Here is a 22,736-nt window from a genome sequence, read left to right on the forward strand (position 1 = left end):
GAGACAGCTCTGATTTCCTGTTTGGCATTGAGGACCTCCATCCATTGTTGAGACAGCAGAAGCAACATGTCCAGAGTAGAATGACCTGGTCTGAATCCAAATTGATGATCAGAGATCAAGCCATTGGAGAAGAGGAAGGATTTGATATCTGAAGCAATGATGGATTCCATGACTTTGCTGATAATTGGGAGCAGGCTGATTGGTCTGTAGTTGCAAGGATCTGTTTTTGCACCTTTTTTGTGTAAAGCGGTAATGTTTGCTGATTTCCAAGATGCTGGCAGATGACCTTGAGCAAAAGAGAGGGTGAAAAGAACAGAGAGAGGGTGAGATAGAGCGGCAGAGCAGGATTTTAGGACCCGAGGGCTGATGCCATCTGGTCCAGTTGCAGAATCAGCGTCGAGGTTTGATAAAAACTTCTCCACCTTGTCAGGAGAGTAGGATACAGAGTCCAGGAGCAGTTGGGTTCGACTGGGAAAGGTGGGAACAGAGAGAGATGGGTTTGGGACACAAGATTTTGAGGCAAACACAGAGTTGAGGCATTCGGCTTTGTCACGTGCGGTGTCAACTGTGTAGCCATTTGAGGTAAGGGAGGGGATGGAGGGGGAACAAACACCAGAAACGGATTTGACCAGACGCCACCAGGATTTGGAGGAAGGAGACAGGTTTGAGAGTTCAATCTTGAGTGTGGAGAGATAGTGCTTCCTGGCACTCCTGAGGGTAGAAACACACTTGTTTCGAGCTTGGTGGAAGGAACTGAGATTGCCTTCAGTTGGATTTGCCTTCCAAGATGCAAAGGCAAGTTGTTTCAGGGCAACTGCCTCACCACAAGATTCAGTGTACCATGGACGGGAGGAAGGGTAAGACAACTGAAGACGAGATGGGATAAATCTGTGCATGAGAGAAAGCAGTTTGCTTTGGAAGAATTCCCAGGAAGAATTGATGTCAGAGGCATTAGAGATGGGAGACCAGTCCAGTTGATTGATGGCTGCTTGCAGACCGTGCCAGTCGGCCTGAGTGAAATGCCAGACTCGTCGACGCTGAGGAGGCTCTCTGAGAATGGCCAGAGAGATGTCCACTTTAACAAGCACATGATCAGAAGAACCGATTGGAGCAGAAGAAGAGCAGCAGACATTTGCAGGGAAGTTAGTCATAACCAAGTCCAGAAGAGAAGATACTCCATTGACTGAGATCCGGGTCGGGAAATTGACAGATTGTGTCAGTCCCAATGAGTCGCAGAAGTCCTTTGCTGAGGTGCCATGGCTGGTGAGAGATGAACCCACACCCAGCCAGCTGGCATGATGACAGTTGAAGTCGCCACATATGAGGAAGAGAGAGTTTGGATGAGTTGATAGAAGTTGGTCCATGTTGTCCGACAGAGAAATGTAAATGGAGTCATCACTGTTTGGAGGACGGTACAGAACACATATGAACAAAAGGTGGGAGCGGAGAGGAAGCCGTAGCCAGAGGTACTCCTGTGGGTGGGGTGGAGAGAGGGCAGTGCAGGGAGAGTGAGGAAGAGAGTTTTTGATAAAGATAGCCACCCCACCACCAGGACGAGGCTCAGGTCTATCGTACCGGAGGAGGGAGTAACCAGGAAGAGATATTAAGGAATCAGAGACATCTTGAAGGAGGAAAGTTTCTGTTAAGCAGATCAAGTCTGGATTTTCAGAAGCAACCTGAATGGAGAGATCAATCAGGTTTGAGCGAAGGCCCCGGATGTAAACTTTTGACCATTTTGACCCCAAAAACAATAGCCTTCTCAATTGGGAGGCGTCTCGCAGTCTTGCGAGTTTCGTGACGATCGGTTTGGAATTGTGACCTGTAGGCCGGTGACAAACAAACAGACAGACAGAACCATAAACGCAACCGACCAATATACTTGAAAAATCTTCGATTTTGTAAGTAACAAACAAAAACTTTTTTATATTTATAGATATATATATATATATAAAATTATATATACACACACACACACATATATATATATATACATACATACATATATATATTTATACATACATACATACATACATACATACATACATACATACATACATACAGTGCCTTCAGAGAGTGTTATAGCCTAAATTTAAAATGGATTCAATTGAGATTTTTTTCTCACTGATCACGTCATGCCCCATAATGTCAAACTGGATTTTTTTATTTTTTTTTAGAAAGAAATACTAAATAATTAAAAATGAAACAAGAAAGCAAGAAAACAAACAAACAAACAACCAGAGTGAAAACTGAGTACTCTCTTTCAGCGTGCGTCATTGCCGAGTCCCCTTCGGTGCCCGGCAATGACGTTATGCAGCGCCTGGAGATGGCATAGGAAAGGTGCAGTGTACAATACAGAAATATCTAATTTACATAAGTATTCAACCCCCTGAATCAATACTTCTTCGAAGCACCTTTGGCAGCAATTACAGCTTCGACTCTTCTTGGGTATGTCTGTATCAGCTTTGCACATCCGGATTTGGGGAGTTTCTCCCATTCTTCCATGCAGATTTGCTCAAGCTCAAGTTGGATGTGGAGCATTGGTGAACAGCAAGCTTCAAGTCTTTCCACAGATTCTCAATGCGTTTCAAGTCTGGCCTTTGGGTGTGTGCCACCATGGGTGCAGCATTAAAACTAATGCTACACCACGCATGATACATCTTGCTACACCGCCCGCTACACTGTCTGCTATACTGCCTGCTACACTCATTAAGTGTTGTATTTGAGAAGAACGAGATTGTTAATTGTGTGTACAGTGTAATATATGAATAAACGTGCTGAAAACACGGGGTTGCGTATGTTACGTGCGGGAATATAGTTAGTTTGGAGAACTGCTTTGAGGAGATGGTTCACTCCCACTCTTTCGAACTCCAGAGCTTCAAATTGGTGGTACACCCATCCCTACCTGTGAGCTTTTCTACTCCCATGAACTCTATTCAAGTAAACCATCTCACTTGCAGGTTTCTATTTCCTCCTCTCCTCTCTTTTCCTGTTCATTCATCCCTTATTTATTGCATCCATCTGTGGCTCCTGCACTGCCATACTTCCAATACCGTGCTTTTTCTCTCAGTTACCTAGCTTTTCCATGAGCCTTAGTTTTATATGCAGTTTTTTTTTTGTATTCTATGTGGCTTTTTATATAAAGTATTATGCCATTGAAAGAACATTGGCAAAAAATAAATTATCAAACTTTATTTTGTCACCGTGATTATTGCCGAACTTAAACACATTTTAATGACCAGAAACTTTCCGTATTTTGTGTATCAATGGTTTATTTCTTGACTGTCAGTTTCTTCCACAAACACTTTAATATTATTGCGAACTAGAAGAAAGAGCAATTTTTGTTTGAGGGGCATGTGCAAAGTTTTTGATTGAAAAGGAAAAGTAAATTAGCAAGATTTAAAAAAATTGGACATTTAAACAAATTTGATTTGTGACACTGGCATGAAATTTTCAAAAAACGAATGTTATTTTTTGCATCATTAGCTTAAAAATGAACAATCATGGTGTTTATTTTCTGACCTCTGAAATTGATGGGAAATAATTATTAAAGTGTGCAAGAAGTTCTGTCGCTCAAGCTTTTGGGTCTCACTATCTGCCATGATCTTTCCTGGGAAAACCGCATTTCCAAGCTGGTCTCCAAAGCCAGTCGCCGAATGGGCATCCTCCATCGTGCGAAGTCCTTCCTTGGCACACCTGAGATCCTCACCCTATACAAGCCTTCATCCGCAGCTCAAAGGAATACTGCTCTCCCCTCTGGGCCGGTGCTCCTGCCTCACACCTAGCTCGGCTTCACGCTGTTGAAACCAAAGCTTTCAGAATCATTGGAATCTCCTGCGATGAAGCTATCTCCAAGGGCCTTTCACTCACTCACTACAGGCAGGTTGGTGGTCTTTCTTTCTTCTACCGACTCCTCTCCAGCCTAGCTCCCGCAACTCTATCTGTGCTCTGTCCCCCAAATATTCCTACAGGTCACACAAGATCTGCCAGCAACCCCCTTCTGGTGACATTGTCAAAATGAAGACTCTCTGCTCACCTTCACTCTTTCATTCCTCTTTACTCCCACCTCTGGAACAAAGTCCCTCACTCTCTTCAATCCCACTCCTCCCTCCAGGTGTTTAAAACAGCTGTTCACCATCATCACCTGTACTGTCTTTCCCTCGCGGTCCCCCTGTACTGTCTTTACCTCGTGGTCCCCCTGTGCTGTCTTTCCCTCGCGGTCCCCCTGTGCTGTCTTTCCCTCGCGGTCCCCCTGTGCTGTCTTTCCCCCGTGGTCCCCCTGTGCTGTCTTTCCCTCGCGGTCCCCCTGTACTGTCTTTCCCTTGCAGTCCCCCTGTGCTGTCTTTCCCTCGCAGTCCCCCTGTGCTGTCTTTCCCTCACGGTCCCCCTGTATTGTCTTTCCCTCGCGGTCCCCCTGTGCTGTCTTTCTCTCGCGGTCCCCCTGTGCTGTCTTTCCCTCGCGGTCCCCCTGTGCTGTCTTTCCCTCACGGTCCCCCTGTGCTGTCTTTCCCTCGCAGTCCCCCTGTGCTGTCTTTCCCTCGCGGGTCCCCCTGTACTGTCTTTCCCTCGCGGTCCCCCTATACTGTCTTTCCCTCACGGTCCCCCTGTGCTGTCTTTCCCTCGCGGTTGTCAGCTCTTTCACGAGCCTCGATTCAGTATACAAAAAAAAAAAATCACTTATCTTCCCTCATTTCAAAATCTTGAGCTTTTCTACCCCCGTTAATTCACGTTAATTCTTTCATTCAATTCACCCCAGATCCATTTTTTTGAAATACCAATTTCTTTCCTGGGTGTCCTAGCAGTGTCCATTTGTTTTATACCTCTCCCACCCCTCACCCCCTTTCCCATGCCTCCTCCCCATAAGCCCTCTCCCTCCCACAGATCGCCCGATGTCCATGTTCTCTGCTGTTGTACTTGTGTGCTTCCCTCTCTCTCCTCATCTCGTCTCCCGCTCCCTTTATTGTATGTTTTGTGTGTACGTTTTTTTTGTGTGATTAATGTTAGCTCTTACACGAGCCTCGGTCTTGTATCCCAAAAAAAAAAAAAAGATGTGGTAATCCGAAGGGGCGAGGTGTGGCGAGTAGGTTGGATGAGGAAGACGCTAAAAATGCAGTTCCTCGATTGTTGCAGCTGTAGCACGGGCAGTATCGGGCCAAGCATTGTCATGCTGCAGCAAAACACTGGTAGTGAGTAATCCACAAAGTTTTGACCTGATTGCTGGTTTCAGATGATTTATAAGGAGGTCGCAGTATGATGCACTGATGATTGTGGTCCCTCTGGGCATGTAATGCTCTACAAGTAGGCCACGGCTATCCCGAAAGAGCATCAGCATCACTTTTCCAGCGGACGGCTGTGTGCGGAATTTTTTGGGATTCGGTGAAGTTGAATGGCTCCACACTTTGCTTGCCCTCTTCGTTTCTGGCTGAAAGTAGTGGACTCAGCTTCATCCCCAGTCACTACGCGCTGTAACAAAGCGTCGCCTTCTGTTTCATAATGTCGCAGAAGTTCTTCACATGCATCCACTCGCCGTTCTTTCAGTTCGGGTGTGAGTTGTATGGGATTGGGCACCCACCTTGCAGACCCCCAGCATGTTGTGAATGATATGGCGTGCTGAACCATGGCTAATGTTTAATTCGGAGACCACTTCATCCAGCCTAATGCGATGGTTTTCCTTTAGCACGCGCTCGTCCCCTGCAACCATTTCTGGTGTGTCGGCTGTGTGAGGCTGGCCCGAGCGAGCAGCGTCTGCCACACTGGACCCTCCACTTTTAAACTTCCTGTCCCAGTCTTACACCTGCAGCAGCAATAAACATTTGTCACCATATTGCATCTTCATCTTTGGAGTGTGTATTGGTAGAAACGGGATTTCAGTGTAAATATTCAGTGAGCAGATGTCGCAATGGGTGGAGCTGGTAACCTCCACAACCTCGTTCCATTTCATCAGCTAAGATTTCCAATCCATACTTGTTGTACCTCCGAAGTACTGCTCGGGAATGAAGGTGATATTATGAAAGCTTTGCTGGGAAATGGGTTTAGGCATGTTTTGGGCCTACCTCCTGACGGAAGATCACCAAAGTTCTTTCCATACCAACCGACCACCTTCAGGCACCTATCCCTCTCCACATTTTTTCTTCAGTTCCCGACTCTCTCCCTCTCTCTATACTCCCCATAGCTTTGCTTTCAGCAATTTCCCACAACATTTCATTCTGGTTTCTCATTCCATGATCCATATATCAGTAGTTTCACTTTCACGTTTCAATATCAGTTTCACTTTGAGATATCAGTTTAGATTCGTCATTGCAACTTGTGATGCGACACAAATAGTGCAGGGAAAAGGTTGGCAAAACTGATTTTTGGAGGAATTTTTTTTTTCAATTATCAAAGGGGTCTTAAGTCTTTTAAGAATTAAGGCTCTTAAAAGGGCCAAATGGGGTCTAAAGGAGTCTAAGGATGAAAGATCAAAAGGGTCAAAAGTGTCCAAAGGGTCTTAAATTAGCCAAAGCGTCTCAAAAAGTCAATCGGTCTGAAAAGTGTTGAAGAAGGTTTATTTGTCTCAGAAGGGTCGAAATGGGTATGACAGGATCTGATCTCTAAAGGGTTTAAAAGGTCTCAGGGGTCTAAATGGTCGAAAGGGATCAAAGGGGTGTAAATGGTCGAAAGATGTCGAAGGGGATCAAAGGGGTGGAAAGGGCAAAATGCTTCTAATGTGTGTAAAGGGTCTAAGAGGTGTAAAGTGTCTTAAAGGGTGTAAGCCTAGAGCCTAGACCATTGTATGAAAAAGCAATTGTCTGGCTTAAAGGAAATTTTGATGGTAAATAAAAATTTAGTTTCGGCTTATTTACTGAACTCATTAGAATACAGGCAAGTTGAAGATTCCTCATAGGTAGACCATTTAAATTATTTGATCTACTTTGGCAAAATTAACCACAGTTTTGTTGTTACATTCTTTAGGGCTCTATTGTCTTTCATCTAGCAGCTGATTAAATTATCAAATATATTATCATACACACAAAATATTTAAGTCTGTTATCATGCACACAAATCAACATAAAATGCAAATAACCATGGAATAAACTTCAGAAAGTTTTTTTATTGCATAAATACAATATACAACTACTAAAATAGAAACGATTATCAGCTTAACAAATGATCTGTACAGAAATATATTTCCTAGAATTGTATAAGAATAAGGAATATCTCGTCGCGAGAAATTGCCATATAATTTTACTGCGATTGCAAAAGGGGGAAAAATAAATAAATTTGTCACAAACAGTAAAGAATTTTGTTGCTGTGTTGGCAGAGATTATGCATCAAGTGGGATTTGTTTTCAATACCCACTGCCCACATCACTAGTGCACTTCAAGTGCTGTGAACACTTTGAGCAGTATTCTAATTATGGTCCAACACACGTCAAAAAAAGGCTGTGTAAGTCAACTTAGGATAGAAATTGATAACGTGTTTTACACTATTTCCCAATACTCTGCTGTTCCTTGTAGTGTTTTTCATTTACCTCCGATGAAAAATGAACAAACAAAGGCACCTGAAAGTTTAGAAAATAAAATAATGCTTCCTTTATCAAACAGGTATGTGTGAGTCTCCAAGAGATATGATGAGAAATGCAGGTAGGTTATTTTGTTCAACTCAGATAATCGTGATTGTTTTGTACTATGTTGACTTTCATTATAAGTTTGTACGCAATGAAGAAACCAGTGTTCTTTTTTCTAAACTTATAAGAATCAATATAATTTATGTGGAAAAGTCGTTCTGTCTAATATTTTCAAGGTTATGGTTTTACATAATATGGACATGTTTTCCCTTAAAAATGAAAAAAAAATTGCAACAACTTATTGCCAAGAAAAGATCACTGAAACCGAATTAATAAATCAAGAATAATCTGCCTCCTCTGCCTGCCTAATATAAATATTGCAAGTGTCTTTTTAAAATTCACCACATTTGCTGTTAAAGCATAGTTTGGTGCTACTTCACTGTTGATAGGCACCTAATTTTAAATGATACAACCAGCAGCAACTAAATTGTGAAGCTGAATCGCTACAGAATATATGTACATACATACATGTATTTTGTTCAGTGCACTGTTAATTTTGAAAAACCCATTATTTTTAGGCTGATTTGCATTTTGTAAAAAAGTTCCATCTTGGTTTCGTCGGACCATAAAACTTTTTGCCACATGGCTTCCGAATCTCCAGTACCTCAAACGGGACTCAAGGTGGGATTTTTTGAGTACTGGCTTCCTTCTTGCCACCCTACTGTATCGGCCAGACTTGTGGAGTGCTTGGGATATTGTTGTCACATGCACACAGTGACCAGTCTTTGTCATAAAAGCCTGTAGCTCTTTCAAAGTTGCCATTGGCTTCTTGTTGGCCCCTGATAAGTCTCGTCCTTGCTTGGTCATCCAGTTTGGAAGGACGGCCTGATATATGCAGGGTTTTGGTGGTACCATACACCTTCCACTTCTTAATGATTGTCTTGACTGTGTTTCAAGGGATATTCAAGGCCTTTGAAACATTTTATACCCATGCAATTTTAATATTGTGCCTTTCCGCAACTTTATCCCGGATGTCTTTTGAAAGCTCCTTGGTTCTCATGGTTGAGTCTTTTGCTGTGAAATGCACTACCCAGCAGAGGAAACCTACAGGAACAGCTGATTTTATTCTGAAATAATCAGATTCACTTCAATTTAACACAGGTGGAGGCCAATTAACTTGGTGTGTGATTTTGAAGGTGATTGGTTACACCTGAGCTAATTACAATTTCTATTATAAGGGGATGGACACTTATCCAACCAAGATATTCTAGTTTTGTATTTGTAATTAATTTTCTGAAATTTGTAGAATTAGTTTTTCACTTGGAAGTTGTGGGTTACGATGTGTAAATAAAGGTGGAAAAAGTCTGATTTAATGGAATTTAATTGCAGGCTATAAGGCAACAAAAGGTAAAATTTTTGAAAGGGGGTGTAGACTTTCTACTGTATATCGGGGGTGAGATCATGTTTGACAATTTTTGTTAGGATTTAAAATTGAAAACTAGCTGATGGATCTGAAAATGAGCAATACTATTTCAATTTTTAGATTATTTTTTATTCCAATCCCCTCTTACTAATGATATACTGCACACCTCATGGAAGTCAGTATGCAAATTAATAAGGACATCGCCTTGTAATTCATGCTCATTTTCCATGGTAAAATTGACTTTAGATCAAACTTGCATTGTTGATTTGCAAACTTCCAAGTAATAGTTTATACATGATATTAATTATAACTCAGGTAAACCATCTCTTGTGCTTTGTAAGACCAGGCATGTAATTCATGATCACAGCACAAGTTTAAATGGGTTACAATGTCACCTATCGGGAAGGAAAAATCTGTAACATTTGAGAGAAGCGGTATTAAATCTACTGGCACTTAAGAAGTAGGCAGAATTATGGGGGAATTTTGAAACTATATACTCACATATTCCAAGACATCCCAACATTGTTTATTTTAAAATATAAAAGTATGTGTGGTTGCGAAATATTTTTTATTACTCTTTATATACACTTATATAATAAAAAAATAAAAATAAATGTTGACTTTGTCTTGGACTCTTATGAGTATCTTGGTTGTAGAACTTTAGATCTCCCATGTATTGAGAGCCTAAAAATATTGAAGTATAGACCTGTAATCAGCAATTAATTGCTAGGGCACTGTGAATATTGGCTGCTGACCTTTCATATATCTAATATTGATTCACATAAAAGAACAGCAACGCTTTAGCCCAAGGATAACCCTTTAATCTGGGCTCCCCACGTCTCCCTCCCCAAGCAAACCTCTGAGTGTATTTGCAAATTAGAAATAGCCAAAAACATTATAGAGCATCCATTGTAGCAACATTGTAAAAAATAAAATAAAAAGAAGCTTGCGATTAATCTGGCAAACACTAATTTGTGCGTATATAGGCAGAATATAATGCTGTTGATAATATTGTATCAAAATCTATTGATGCAACACACGAGTGTTGTTCTGTAATAAAAGCTGGGTCTGAGCATGATATCACGATTTTAAAAAATTATTATATGCCCTGTTTGTGGAAAGGAAAGTTTCATTTTATTCTCAACCTTATACTCACAGTTTGTAATGAGCGGAATAAATTGTACTTGTCACTTGGCTACAAGCAGCAAAGGCAATAGGCTAACTACTACTGGAAATCAATCTCAAATATATTATTCCTGTATATACTTAAAGTATTTTTTAATGGAGATTAGAAAATTATATTAATCATCAAATATTGATACCAGCCCTGTGCCCCAATCAATGGAACATTGGACTGCACTGGAGCTATGCAGTTATGTTTCTGACAAAAGAAGATTATAGATCGGTGCGTGACACTCGTGAATGCTGCATATAATTCCTTCAGGTTCATTTCCATGCATAAAGAATACTATTGAAGTTCAGAATTTTAGAAGCCCATGTGCTTGGTTGAATTATTTAGGAAGAAACTATTGATAAATAAATGCAGTGGCAAATGTTAAGTAACTGTGGCAAATGATTGCAAGGACTTAGACAATTTTGTTCTTACACCAATTGTGCATTTTATCCTTACTGTAAACCTTACTTATTCATGGAAATGTGTGTTTTACTCGCATTCTTTTGAGAAAAGTCAAACTGCATTCCAACAGTGAAGACAAATATATAAACACAAGTTGAGTTTCATCAAACATGTTACATGCACGTCATTTTGACATGTTTGTTATTAATGTGATAAAGTCACCATCCTCCAAAAAAAAGTTTAAAAAAAAAAATTGCTAGATATTTTAACTCATCTCATTTAAGCTTGGCTTTCACAGTACACTGTTATACAAACTTTGTTTATTTACAGGTGTTTTACATTTCATCCATCTAAATTGATTAAAATCAGGAAGGTCAAAATATGTACTTTCAAAAGGACTGAACACAGACTTTTTTTTTTTTCTATCAGCCCGAATGGAAACCTCCTAAGCTTCATAAGCTTTTCGATGGGATTCTCTACAGGCAATCCTGTTCGGTCCTACCGATTGTCCGATGGTGTCGAGTGTCACAGTACAGCTGGCTCGAAACCACGTGTGTAGTTAAAACTACCATAATGAATTGGCTTGACAAGCGCTTGCATATCAAACGTAAAAAAACTTTCATGAAAGTTTCATTGTGAAAGAAAGTAAGAGCTTCCTGCTTTGCTACACGTCATTTTCGTACACAAGAAAGAAGTTAATAACAGTACAACAGTCAGCTAGAAACTTTCAAACATGTGCTTAATGTTTCTACTGATTAGAGAAGTGATGCCAGTTTTTTAATGAAAGAGTTATGGAACATTTTCACCCCTGCTGCCATTGGATAAAGTGACATGAGTGACGTGTTCACAAAACAAACACACACACACACACACACACAAACATACAACATAACACACACTACTTCTACTGACATAGTCCGAGCTGCACGCTTCGCCACAGCGCGCAGCCCGAAAGGTAGCACCATTATTTCTGTGGGTGGCTTGTATCCTCGAAGATTTAAAAGAAAAATTATTCACACAGTTATTGTCATTAAAATGCATTACAAAGGCTCAGTGCTTTGATTAACCTTGAGATGTTTCGGGGATGCGAGAATAGAGCGCATCTCACCAAATAACCCGTGGAAAGTGCAGACAAAGGCCGCCCAGGTGGCATGAGTTTGGGAATTTTTTGTGGTTCTTATAAGAAACCAAAATAATCTCCGATCTGCTGCATTAAGCAAACTGAGAAACGTTTTTGGTATTTACTTGCAGGTACCCCCAATTTCAAGAATCATTCCTTCTACTGGCAATGATGATTTAAAAAAAAGGAGGCCTTGTAAGTGAAAGGATTATCATTGTCTTGATTACTAAGTGATAATTTTGTGCTTGTAAAATACAAGTGGGAGATAAGTAAAGATTGATGAAAATGGGGTAACACTACACCTGGTGGTAAAATGATGTAGCGATGATTTCAACTCATTTTTCCGAGGGTGGCATGCTGTCTTGCAAAATATGGGATGAGTTTTTTTAAGGATTATGTCATCTGTGTGAGGCCTATTTAATCCCATCCTCCAGGGCCAGTATATTAACTGGATAAGAAACCCGTTGTTAAACTGAGAAAAAAGGAAAAACAAAAGTAGAGGAATTGCATCAAGCATCATCCAAAGATGGTGCAGAATGTAAATTCAAGTTAAGATTTTTAGATGAGGCTTCATGAGGTGAGGTTAATGAGAGTGGAACACAATTATGGTCTTTGGCACAGAACACTGAAAAAAAAAAAATCAGTTTGTTTAGCTGCAAAAATGTAGTTCTGAAAAATTAAACTACAAATTATTATAATGTTAAAAATAAAAGAATCAACGATTCAACGGTAAACTGCTTACATGTCTTTCAGTGTGATGGCTGCCAAGGAACCTGAATAATTATTGTTGCATGTGACTCAAGTAGATGCTGTCCATAATAAAAAATAAAACGTTTTATGTCACAAGAAACTGAGGTCATTGAGAGGTAAACCGTTTGATGCCCTCACTCTACAGAAGGCTAATGGAATCTGACCACACCGCCATGGGTGGCGATCTCCCTTCAAGTGAGCCAGGATGGCAAAAGCGGCATGCCACGTGAGTTGATCAGTCCTCAAAAACTTCCAGGAAGAGTGGAGGAAAAAGTTCTGATGGGCAAGCCACCTTCATGTGCAGGATACGGTTGGAGTGGCAAGCGCCAATGAGTCGCAGGTCCGTGACTTTCATTAGGAGTTTGGGCCAGAAGTGGGGCATCTGGTGCTTGCGGTGGTTGATGTAGTGCTCAAAGGCAAGTAGGTACGCTTCTTGGATCTTCTCCACATCGTCCATGCATGAAAGGCCAGGTCTGTCTGTTTTCCGATGCCATGAAAAAAAATCGAGGGTCAAGGTGAGGAGATTGGGAGGAACAGGAATAGTGTTAGAAAAAGTTAAATTCCAATGTTTTTCACTTTTTTGTTGTCAATTAAGTGTTGTAGAACATTTGTGACAATGTTGAACGTACAACATGATGTTGATTGCTGCAGTGAAAAGCAGGCACAGAACAACCATTGGGACAAGAGGGGCTATAACCATCCCCTTCCTCACCACCACATTTTTGTGAAATTGCTACAATAGCCCTAACCCCATCCCTCAATACTTCCTTGAGGTAAGACGATAAATCAAGCAGCCAATTATTACATTACTAGCCGAAACCCGTGGAACATCCACGGAAGGGAGGATGTGGTGTATGGATAGAGTGTACCATTATGGATGGCATAGGGGATTTGCTTGTCCGAGTAAGAGTTAGGAAGAAAGATGAGAATGAAGAGTGCGTATATGAACAACGATCGCCGACACCGGCACAAATGCATGCTCTGGATTGTCCACTCAGTGGACGGCTTGCTTTCGCCTTCGCCTGTTCAATCAGCGGACGGCTTGCTTCGCCTTCGCCCAGCAGACGCCAATACGATGGCGTCGTAAGATGGCGTCGTATCGGCAGTTAATCGGATGCTTTTGGGCCCCAACGTCGGCTAATTCAGATTTTGCGAGTATGGCTGTACGTGATAAACAAAGAGCGCGGTTCGTAGATCGTAAATCCATTAGTGCGTGGGCATCGGGTCACTGGGTGCGTCGTAAAAGGGATAACAAAGTCGAGTCCTTACGCTATTATTATATAGATTAAATCGCCTAAGGCCAAAGTCTTTGAAATAAAAATTCCCAGCAAAACTATGACATTATTCTGGTAGCAAAACAGAGACAGCAACAACACTTTCTCAGTGGCTTTCTTTCACAACTCGACTTTATCTTTAATATGCAGTTTAAGGTTTAAAATGTTGGTGTATTTGTAAAATGACATGGACCTGATACTCTAGGCCCCCAATATTTTGGGTGGTATGAGGAATAGAATTGTGTAATATGAAAGCTAAATCTTGAACGGTTTTTTAAATATCGTGTACACAAGCCAGGTTACCGAGATTGTAACAATGGCAACATAAATCAGGCAATCACGTGATCCAATCAGGTTGAGATAATATCATGAGGAAGAGATATATGCAATAGGAAAGCTAAATGTTTAATGTTTTTATGCCTCCGCCCACAAAGTCGCCGGAGAATGTTCATTCTATGCCATACATATGCCGACAAAGTCGCCGGAGGCATTGTGTTTTCGGGTTGTCCATCTGTCCATCCTTCTGTCTGTCTGTCCGTACGGGCTAAACCTCGTTTTTCTCAGCAACCATATGTCCGATTGAGATGAAACTTTCAGGGTAGGAGTGACACCCTTGTAGAATGTTTTTATGATAATTGTGACATCATAGGTCACGTGGTATGGCAGCCATCTTGGATTAAAAGTAAATAATTAAAAATATATTTCTCGGAAACCACTGAATGGAATTTTTTTTAACTTGCCACATTGTCAAGTACTCCCAATGGGGAACAAAAGCATGATAATGATGATATCATAGGTGAAGTGGTATACCAGCCAAAAATGTTTTAATCGAATTCCTTATCCTAGAATTCCTTCCCGGTGTGTACCCCGGTTTAGAATAGGTACACCGTATCCCTGCGCATCATAAGAGGCGACTAAGGGTTGGCATCAGGAAGGGCATCCGGCCATAAAAACATTGCCTCAAACAGGGAACCATGATTATCATTGGGCCCGCAAGGCTAACCCCCCTCTAGCGGGGAAAATGGCCTTAAAACGATCATTCATTCATTTCATATTCCTTATCCTAGAAATCTGAAATTGCATGTACATGATCTATGACCCATTTGTATTGAAATATTAAATTTATGACATCATAGGTCACATGGTTTTGGCAGACATTTTGGATTGAAGGAAAATATTAAATAATTATATCTCTGAAACCGCTCACCCTATCTATTCGAAATTTTACAAATATCATCGAACAGCACTGTTGCATATAGTTTGGAAATGATTATGTCATAGGTCACGTGGTTTGGCAGCCATCTTGGATAGAAAAACTAACCTTATCCAATCAACACGAAACTTCACAAACGTGATCCACTACCCATACATATGCAGAGTGATGGCATCTACTCATTGTGGGAGTATGCGGAGGCATATTGGCAACACAGTCGCATTGTTCTAGTTTTTTAAATATCGCATGCACAAAAGTACATGGATGGATGGTCAGTTGGTCAGTCGAATGATTGGTTGGACGGACCTTGTCGGAGGGGTGGGATACAATCACACCAGGAAGTGAGCCAGGTCTATCAAATGGTACCTGTCTCTAAGGATGAGATGGTCCTCGCACATTGCCCATGATAAATATTTCCACTAAGAAAACAACATCAGAGAAAAAGAAAGAATTTCGTAAAACATAACATCGAGAAAAGAGAGGAAGTAATATTTTGCACTAGTGGAGTCCATTTTCTCAATTTGTACTCAAGCCAAAGGCAATAGAGTTAAAGGGGTTCAGATCAGCAATCTTAGCAGTTAAAGGGGAACGGACATGAGTATAGACATCAAATGCTTAAGATTAATTAATTGTAGCAACAAAAAAGATTAAGTTTGGCACAAAAATTGTTGCTCTAGCATGCGTGAATCGTGAGATATCCGAGTTTTAAAATGCCAATAGCAGACGATTTCTCTCGCGCCGGCCAGCATCTGATGATGACTATCATCATCATCATGTGACGTCATCGGAGGAAGCTGATGTGACTGCGCAATAGTAAACAATGGCAGACACCGACTCCGATAGTTGCGTAAGTCTGGATATCAGCGATATTTCTGACCAATCTGATGCGGAAAATGAAGAGAAAGTTAATAATCTTGGGGAATCGCACTCGATTCTCCCATACAGATTCGAACCATACCGTCCAGAGAGTGAAGAAGAGAAATCGTCGGACACAGACACAATGGCGATCGATTTTGATCTCCAGCGCCTCCAAAATACTGAATGGTATTCATTTTTATGTCTCTTTTTTAATTGAAAAAGTTTCTTTTTCTGGTCAATGGAATACATAACTAATATTTAATTAATGTTCGGTGCCGTGAGGCAAGAAATGGATAGAAACACAGAAACGAAATATGACTTTATTGACTTAGTGCAGCACTGCAGGTGTATCAGTTGTAATTGTATCATTATAGCACTTTCTATAATGCAAGCAATCTCTGTGTGTCTGTGTGTCTGTCTGTGTGTATGTCTGTGACCGCTGTTTCTCGACAACCACTGGTCCGATCTAAGTGAAACTTGCCAGGTATATTGCTGGGGACCTGAGGATGTGCCTTTTCAAGGTTTGCTATTAATCAGACAAGTGGTTACCAAGTTATGGCCATTTATTTAGCAAACACATACGTTTTGTACGTGAACGAAGGAACAGCGAAGGATGAGAGCGAAGGAACGGCGAAGGACGAGAGCGAAGACCGAAGGAACGATGCAAGTTTTAATTTTTCTTTGCACGTACGGTCAAGCTACAGCGAAGGAACCGCGTGTGTTTGTTGTTTCTGCCTCGCGGTTTGAAAATTGAATACTTGGCCATTAAAACTAATTTGCGATTAATCGTAACTGCGATATGCGAACCTCCGGACAGTGAGGCATTATTTTTGGTACGTACGTCAACGTACGTATGTCCATGTACTTACCTCCCCGCACGTACGGGCACGCACTAGCAGCAGCCACACAACGACTGGGCATGATTCCAACTGATCGTAATGAAAACAAAGCAATGTTCTGATCGTCACGAAGCTGTCCTGGAAGTCCTTGTGTTTTATACTTCTCCCACCCCCCCACCCCTTCCCACGCCTCCTCCCCCCCACACATCTCCCGATGTCCCTGCTCTCAAATGTTGTTTGTGTGCTTCCCCTTCTCTCCCCATCTTTTCTACCACTCACTCTTTTTATATATTTTGTTTGTCCGTTTGATTTGTTTGTGAAATAAAGAACGAAAAACTGGGTTACTTCGCAAACGTCATTTCCGGTTTGCGGTTTTGACAAAACTGATTTTGCTTGTTCGGCGATATTTTGACAAATTCTAATAAAACCGCGAAGATATTTGTGAAATGAACTCAATAGAAGTGTTTAAGATATGTTTATGTTTCGAAATCTGCAAAGTTGTTTTGGTCGTGTCCGTTCTCCTTTAAGGCCAGAGGGTTGTGTCTGTGGCAAATATTGCATCATTGCTGCTGCCTCACCAGCATTCTCACCTCTTGATACAGGTGCACTGGTCGAAGTGTGCTTCTCTAAATGAGACAATAGCTATAGATTGTGTGTACATCAACTATTGGCATGAACATTCTCTTACAATAATGATGCCTGGTTTAGAGTTGTATGACACACACACCACACACACCTTGATAACGTTCCTCTGGGCATTACCACACTGTAATATCCGCTTAAATATTTAAATGTCCATCATCTAACAAAGTGTAGTAGGAATCCCCTTCCTGTACATACGATAAATCAGTCCACCTCTCGTATTGACAATCAGGCCATTGTCAAATGATCTTGTGTCTTGTCAACGGCAGTGGTTGATACACCAAAACAATTTGACTTCTGACAATGTTGGCATTGGTGACGGGATTGTGGGATTGTAATGTATGTTTTGATCCAATGTCCAATCTTCTCTCGGAATGATTTGTTGTGGATGATGTTTGTTTGTTTGTGACAAGGTGACCGAGTCTGCATTTTCAATAAATTATATCTCTTTGCAATACAGTACTGTATTCTGTTGTATTACGGATTTGTGAAGAACATTCTTCATCATGTATGGAACATGTGAGCATTTCACAGCAAACTATAAAATAAACAGACTACAGGATATTGATTTAAATGTTTCAGAGAACTCAAATACAGAAAATCTCAGCTTGCGATCATGAAATATTTTCACTAGACAATTCCAAGTGAACAACAACCAACTGGAAGATTCCAGGTGCAATAATAATTATAAAGAGGGTCAAATAGTTGAGAAAATGTCACCTGAACACATGAGGAGCACCGCTTGCAGAAGAGCCACTTCGGTATCATCTAGACCGAAGGCAGCGAGTGAGCGACCCAAGTCAAAGATGGCATCTGAGACAATTCCCAGTCCACCGTTCTTCAGTTGCTCCTGTTTGACCGCCACCTCACCATTGAGAGTGAGAGTGTCACTGTCGGCGTCGTAGCGCACAGCTGCACGGAGCGACATGATCTCCATGCAGCAACCCTTTAGGAGCACGATCTGATCTTCACACGGCAACTGGAGGATGAGGAAACCATTCCACAGTTAATGATACAAGTCATCACTTTGGCGTTGAATTTGAAGTAGATGGCATAGATAGTGAAGTCCTATCTCTGTCTAATCTGCTGAAGAAGTCTTCTGCATTATTTTGTTTCTACCTTTCAAGATTTCATTATCTTGAACATCTTTTTTATATCCCCTCACAACCGCCTCCTTTCTAATGTGCAAAGTCCTGTGTCCTTCTGTAGCCCTGCGCTGAACCCTCTCCATGGCAGCTAGATACTTCGTGAGCTGTGGTGACTAAAACTGCACAGAATATTCTAGATGAGGCCTCGCTAAATTCCTGTACAGTGTCAAAACAGCTTCTTTAAATTTACGATTTATCCTTCTACAAATACATCATAAAAATCTATATGCTTTATCTATAGCTCTTGCTGGCATTGTCCTGCTCAACACCCCCCTTCCCACCCACCCCCTGAAATAATCTATTACCACCCCCAGATCCTTCTCCTGTGTGACATGCTCCAAAATTGCCCTTGCATCATGTATTCCCTATTGTTCACCCGTTCCTTTCCTATGCCATCTCCAGGCGCTGCATGACGTCATCGCCGGGCACTGAAGGGGGCCTGGCGATGACACGTGCTGAAAGGAAGTACAGTACTCAGTTTTCACACCGGTTTCTTTATTTGTCCGGGCGATATCTCAGCCATCCTTTGAGCTAAAAAGCTGAAATTTGGGCAGAATAGTGAGCAAGTTCTTTGGCAAAAACTGTACGTTTTGTTTTTTGATTAATCAATTAATTTATTAATTACTTAATTATTATCGATCTGTCAAACGATTAATTAAGTACTTATTTATTTCCTTTCTCTTCTGGGCAATATCTCAGGCACCTTTTTAGCTAGAAAGCTGATATTTGGACACAACAATGACCAAGTGATTTGTCTGTAAACGCTATTTTTGAATTATTGATTACTCAACTAATCGATTAAAATCGGACACAAGCCTGGTGTTGGCTTAGCGGTCAGGGTACCGGCTTAGGATCCTAGGATTCTGGGTTCGAATCCCGGTCGATCGCTGAATTAACGCCAGGGGGGTTGACTCAGCCTGTCATCCTTCCGAGGTCGGCTAATTGAGTACCAGTTCACCTGGTAATTCCCTGTTTGTCGTAAAAGGCGACAAACAGGGTTGGCGGCAGGAAGGGCATCCGGCCGCAAAACATTGCTTCAAAAAGGGGACCAAAAAACAACAACAACCACGGTGCCCGAAAAAGGCCAACCCCCGCTTTGTGGGGAAAAATGGCCTCTAAAGGTGGTTTTTTTTTTTTGGTTTTTTTTGGTCAAACGATTAATTAAGTACTTATTTATTTCCTTTCTCTTCTGGGCAATATCTCAGGCACCTTTTTAGCTAGGAAGCTGATATTTGGACACAACAATGACCAAGTGATTTGTCTGTAAATGCTATTTTTGAATTATTGATTACTCAATTAATCGATTAATTATTTAATTATCCGATTAATTACTTATTTGATTAATTTTTTTTAAGTTACAGATTCGGATGAAACAGTGGTGGTTTAGGTATTCACTTAGCCAAATGATTAATAATTTAATTATTTTACGATAATTATTTATTTATTTCTGTTTTTAATCACTTATTTATTTTCTTTCTCATCTGGGCAATATCTCAGGTACCTTTTGAGCAAGGAAGCTGATATTCGGACATGACAGTGACCAAATGATCTGGATATAAATGATATTTTTGATTTATTGAATAATCAATTAATCGATTTATTATTTATTAATTAATCAATTTATTATTGATTTTTTTTTCCAAAAAAATGACTTGTTTAATTTTCAAAAAGTTACAGCTTCGGATGAAACAATGGTGGTTGAGGTATGCTATTAGCCAATTGATTAAGAAATTATTATATGTGGTACCTTATCAAATGCCTTCTGAAATTCTAGATGTAATATGTCCTCTGCCATTCACTCACCACCCAATCAGAAATTGCTTCATAGAACTCCAATGGATTTGTAGAGATTAAACAAGACCTCCCTTTGGTAAACCCATACTGACTGCCTTTAATTCGTATGTATTTATTTATATGATCCATCATCTGGTCACAAATTAACGTCTCCACCACCTTTCCTACAACTGAAGTTAAACTAACAAGTCTATAGTTCCCCAATTTTTCTCTGGATCCTTTCTTAAATAACGAAGTTACATTTGCTGCTCTCCAATCCTCCGGACCCCGGTACATGTCCTGACTCCAGTGAGATATTAAAGATATCCATTATAATCTCGCTTACATGCTCATTCCTCCTCCCTCATATTCTCGGGTGCATATTATCTGCCCCGTTTATTTATCTACTTCTAGATTTCCTAGATGTTCCTTTACTTCCTCCACTCAGACTTGGGTCTTCAGTAAAAGTCCTTCCTCACCTCCGTGATGAATATTCTCAACTATTGACAATTCCCATGACTGTTCTTGTGTAAATGTTGAAGCAAAGTACCTGTTTAATAAGCCTGCCAACCTTTTCATCAATAACCATTCTTCCTGTGCTATTCCTCAATGGGCCCACACTTGTCCTCACCTGTTCTACACCCTCACTCCTGCCTGCACTTGCTACACCCTCACCCCTGCATGCACTTGCTACACCCTCACCCCTGCCTGCACTTGCTACACCCTCACCCCTGCCTGCACAAATCTACACCCTCACCCCTGTCTGCACTTGCTGCACCCTCACCCCTGCCTGCTCTTGCTACACCCTCACCCCTGCCTTCACTTGCTACACCCTTACCTCTGCCTGCACTTGCTACACCCTCACCCCTGCCTGCACTTGCTGCACCCTCACCCCTGCCTGCTCTTGCTACACCCCCACCCCTGCCTGCACTTGCTACACCCTCACCCCTGCCTGCTCTTGCTACACCCTCACCCCTGCCTGCATTTGCTACACCCTCACCCCTGCCTGCTCTTGTTACACCCTCACCCCTGCCTGCACTTGCTACATCCGCACCCCTGCCTGCACTTGCTACACCCTCACCTCTGCCTACACTTGCTACACACTCACCCCTGGCTGCACTTGCTACACCCTCACCCCTGCCTGCACTTGCTACACCCTCACCCCTGCCTGCACTTGCTACACCCTCACCTCTGCCTGCACTTGCTACACCCTCACCCCTGCCTGCACTTGCTACACCCTCACTCTGCCTGCACTTGCTACACCCTCACCCCTGCCTGCTCTTGCTGCACCCTCACCCCTGCCTGCTCTTGGTACATCCTCACACCTGCCTGCACTTGCTACACCCTCACCAATGCTATAATTCACTACACAGACACATCATTGTCAATGTCCACTACAAACCCACTTCACAAACGTTATCAACTTTTCTCTACAAATTTTCACATTCTGATTCCTGCTGTAAAGTATTTATTTGTTCTTCAACCCAGCAATAACTATCTGCATGTGAGCTATCTATCTCACCCCACTTCCTACAACACTGTCTACCCTCTTATTCCACTATCCCTGATGTGGCCCACATCAAGCATCAATCACACCATTTGTAATAGTTCTTATCTTCTCCTTATTTCCATATTATCTCACTTGCTATTATTCATTTTCCCAACCATATTTGCAACTTACTTAACCGCTCGACTTGGAGCGACAAACAAGTAGGCCTCACCCTGCCACTTCCAAACAAAGCTTATACAATTACACGCTAATCCGCTACAAATACAACTGCAACCTTCAGTGATACCAACAACACAACACCTGGCACAAAATCGCGATGACATTTTTTTTTACCACTTATGTGCCATACGGAGTTCTGAAATTTGCAGGTGAACGCTCTACCTGTGTTCTGGATAAGAGATGGGATAACAGGTTCATGGGGTATGTAGCACAAGCATGAAGGCCCAAATGGGCTTTTCCTGTGTTTATGGTGAATTAAAGAGCATCTTCCAGCTACAAATTATCACACACAAGTCTGATCACATCTTATGGGCAACTTCATCTGCTCTAACTAAACAATGTACATGTGGAAAGGTATGAGAGTACCCAATTTGATTCCAGGAATACGTTGAAAAAAAGCAAGATAAAATCCAATTAAAAGTTTGTTTTTATCCTACACATTCTTTTGTTCTTCATAATCCAAAGTAATGACCAGCTCCGCCATTATATTCCCCTTTGGCATAATCAGGTTGCAAAATTGTACACGAAAGATTGTACTAAAGAATGTCTTTTGAAGGTGCATGCTCAATCCTGCACGTTGCATTCCCATAAGCACTTTTCTATCCTATCTGACCCTACCGGTTTGTTCCCTATCTCTTTTTTTTTTTAGTTTTGTTACCTTAGTCAGGTTCACTATGTTAACAAATATAATTTCGTTCAAAATTTTGGGATTAGCAAACCTGTACATTTTTGGAATATTCAGAGCATGGAGAATCTGAAAATCAATGTTGGCATTTGCACAGACACCTGCATGGCCGCCATTTTGGATTTTCAAAATGGCCGCCATAAAATACATATTTTGCGCGATC

The 22,736-nt window shown here is 41.3% G+C and overlaps 1 protein-coding gene across 1 annotated transcript in view; it reads right to left on the bottom strand.

Moving 5' to 3' along the window:
• Positions 1–10,696: 10,696 nt before the first annotated feature.
• Positions 10,697–22,736, bottom strand: part of LOC137431359 (thyroid hormone receptor beta) — a 74,500-nt gene continuing 62,460 nt past the window's right edge. Inside the window, exons 7-8 of the mRNA XM_078781929.1 lie at positions 17,959–18,217; positions 10,697–12,889 (exon numbers count right to left, since the gene is read on the bottom strand). Coding sequence (XP_078638055.1) covers positions 12,648–12,889; positions 17,959–18,217 — 501 coding nt within the window. The 3' untranslated portion in view covers positions 10,697–12,647. The remainder of the gene's footprint in view (positions 12,890–17,958; positions 18,218–22,736) is intronic.

Source organism: Myxine glutinosa, chromosome 7, assembly GCF_964187855.1.
Source record: "Myxine glutinosa chromosome 7, kmMyxGlut1.1, whole genome shotgun sequence".
Taxonomy (NCBI): domain Eukaryota; kingdom Metazoa; phylum Chordata; class Myxini; order Myxiniformes; family Myxinidae; genus Myxine; species Myxine glutinosa.